This window comes from Berghia stephanieae, chromosome 2, assembly GCF_034508935.2.
Source record: "Berghia stephanieae isolate SIO BIC M18660-M18661 chromosome 2, UCSD_Bste_1.3, whole genome shotgun sequence".
NCBI classification, from domain to species: Eukaryota; Metazoa; Mollusca; class Gastropoda; order Nudibranchia; family Aeolidiidae; genus Berghia; species Berghia stephanieae.
Window position 1 is genome coordinate 25,022,944 of NC_088361.1, and position 2,845 is coordinate 25,025,788.

Here is a 2,845-nt window from a genome sequence, read left to right on the forward strand (position 1 = left end):
ATATTCTGTATGCCTGATGGCGTTTTTGAGTTTTTTCACAATTTCATTTAGTTTTCTTATATATAAAAATACAGTATACCCCCAACAGAAAAAAAATTGCATCCTGTAGTGTTATACATTGTTAATATGTTGTGTTGCGAGCTTTAGTAACATTTTGTTATTTATTGTTATTTTGCAGTTGTTACCCTAAAAGTAATTTTGTCAACTGAATAAAGTTACAGTGGTGACCCCGACGTCAGGATTGAACACACCCTTCCTTCAACATGCCAACCAATCAGGATACCCATGAAGCCAACGCAGTGTCCATCAAACTACAAGATATGAAGTGAATAGAAAAGTGCCAGAAGACAATAGAGAATAAAAATTTTTCGCGGCGGTGGTGGGGTTTGAACCTGCGACCTTATTGGTACGACAACTCCGCCTGGCAGGTGAGAGCGTGGCTCTACCGTGTGAGCTATCCACGAACACAAAAATATTCGTTTCAAACTCAAAGTCATTACTAGATCCCTCTCTCACCTACTTCTTGAGACCGCCGATTCGTTCGTACACCACCATCGCGAATAATTTAGACCAGCAGTTTAGCTTAATAGCCAATATTCTCAACACAAACATATAACATAGAAACGATTGAGACATTGAGTATGCTCCGGTGTATGGGGTGAATTTTAATTCAGAAAAGTGAGTGGAGCAGGCACTTATGTTGGTAACAACAAGATATGAAGTGAATAGAAAAGTGCCAGAAGACAATAGAGAATAAAAATTTTTTTTGAGAATATTGGCTATTAAGCTAAACTGCTGGTCTAAATTATTCGCGATGGTGGTGTACGAACGAATCGGCGGTCTCAAGAAGTAGGTGAGAGAGGGATCTAGTAATGACTTTGAGTTTGAAACGAATATTTTTGTGTTCGTGGATAGCTCACACGGTAGAGCCACGCTCTCACCTGCCAGGCGGAGTTGTCGTACCAATAAGGTCGCAGGTTCAAACCCCACCACCGCCGCGAAAAATTTTTATTCTCTATTGTCTTCTGGCACTTTTCTATTCACTTCATATCTTGTTGTTACCAACATAAGTGCCTGCTCCACTCACTTTTCTGAATTAAAATTCACCCCATACACCGGAGCATACTCAATGTCTCAATCGTTTCTATGTTATATGTTTGTGTTGAGAATATTGGCTATTAAGCTAAACTGCTGGTCTAAATTATTCGCGATGGTGGTGTACGAACGAATCGGCGGTCTCAAGAAGTAGGTGAGAGAGGGATCTAGTAATGACTTTGAGTTTGAAACGAATATTTTTGTGTTCGTGGATAGCTCACACGGTAGAGCCACGCTCTCACCTGCCAGGCGGAGTTGTCGTACCAATAAGGTCGCAGGTTCAAACCCCACCACCGCCGCGAAAATTTTTTATTCTCTATTGTCTTCTGGCACTTTTCTATTCACTTCATATCTTGTTGTTACCAACATAAGTGCCTGCTCCACTCACTTTTCTGAATTAAAATTCACCCCATACACCGGAGCATACTCAATGTCTCAATCGTTTCTATGTTATATGTTTGTGTTGAGAATATTGGCTATTAAGCTAAACTGCTGGTCTAAATTATTCGCGATGGTGGTGTACGAACGAATCGGCGGTCTCAAGAAGTAGGTGAGAGAGGGATCTAGTAATGACTTTGAGTTTGAAACGAATATTTTTGTGTTCGTGGATAGCTCACACGGTAGAGCCACGCTCTCACCTGCCAGGCGGAGTTGTCGTACCAATAAGGTCGCAGGTTCAAACCCCACCACCGCCGCGAAAAATTTTTATTCTCTATTGTCTTCTGGCACTTTTCTATTCACTTCATATCTTGTTGTTACCAACATAAGTCCATCAAACTACCAACCTTTTGGCCCCAAAGAGCTCAAATTTGGTTCGTTCAGGCCGAGGCACAATTCACAATTAAAGGAATCACAGCTGACGTAACTAAATACAGTTATGTCACAGCATCCCTCGACCAAGACACTGCCACCGGAGTTCTCGACATCCTGACCAACCCACCAAGCACTAACAAATATGAAACCCTCAAACAAAGACTCATAGACAATTACAAACTTTCTGAAAGAGAAGCCGCATCTCGCATCTTAGACATTGGTGGTCTGGGTGATTCCAAACCAAGCGAACTATTGGACAAAATGCTTGCCATAGTCCCTCCAGGACAAGAACCAGGATTACTTTTTAAGGAAGTTTTTCTACGCCAACTACCAGCAGAAGTCCAATCCTTGGTAACTCAACAGGATTATCCGACCCTCCGGGACCTGGCCAAAGCGGCAGACAAACACTTTATGTCCACCGGAGCTACCATTAATGCAACAATGAAAGGAGGCAAACACAACAAACGAGATGGACCACGCCATCAACACAGTAAGACACCCGACCCGGATTTGTGTTGGTACCACCAAAAATTCGGCAACCAGGCTACAAAATGCACCACTCCTTGCAAATTTTCGGAAAACTGGACAGCCGGCCACCTATAAGCAATATGGTGGCCGGCTCCAAGGACAACCTTCTGTTTGCATATGATAAACAATCTGGCCGCAACTTTCTGATCGATACAGGAGCTGAGATCAGTGTGTTACCGGCTTCAACAAACGACCTTCGCCGCGGACAACACGGGTTCCCGTTAGCAGCCGCCAATGGTACACTCATCAAATCATATGGACAACGTAAACTGTCCTTACACATAGGATCACACACCAGTATGAATGGACATTTACACTGGCAGCCGTCAACAGACCAATTTTGGGGCAGATTTCCTTCGGGCTCATTCACTACTCGTCGATCTGAAGGGCAATCGCCTAATGCACAGCG

At 43.2% G+C, this 2,845-nt stretch overlaps 1 protein-coding gene across 1 annotated transcript; it reads left to right on the top strand.

The window, feature by feature from the left end:
* Positions 1-263: 263 nt before the first annotated feature.
* On the top strand, positions 264-2,511 carry LOC144963904 (uncharacterized). The gene is made up of 2 exons (XM_078897850.1): positions 264-325; positions 1,896-2,511. The coding sequence occupies exons 1-2, from the start codon at positions 264-266 to the stop codon at positions 2,509-2,511; spliced, it is 678 nt and encodes a 225-aa protein (XP_078753976.1).
* Positions 2,512-2,845: the final 334 nt, after the last annotated feature.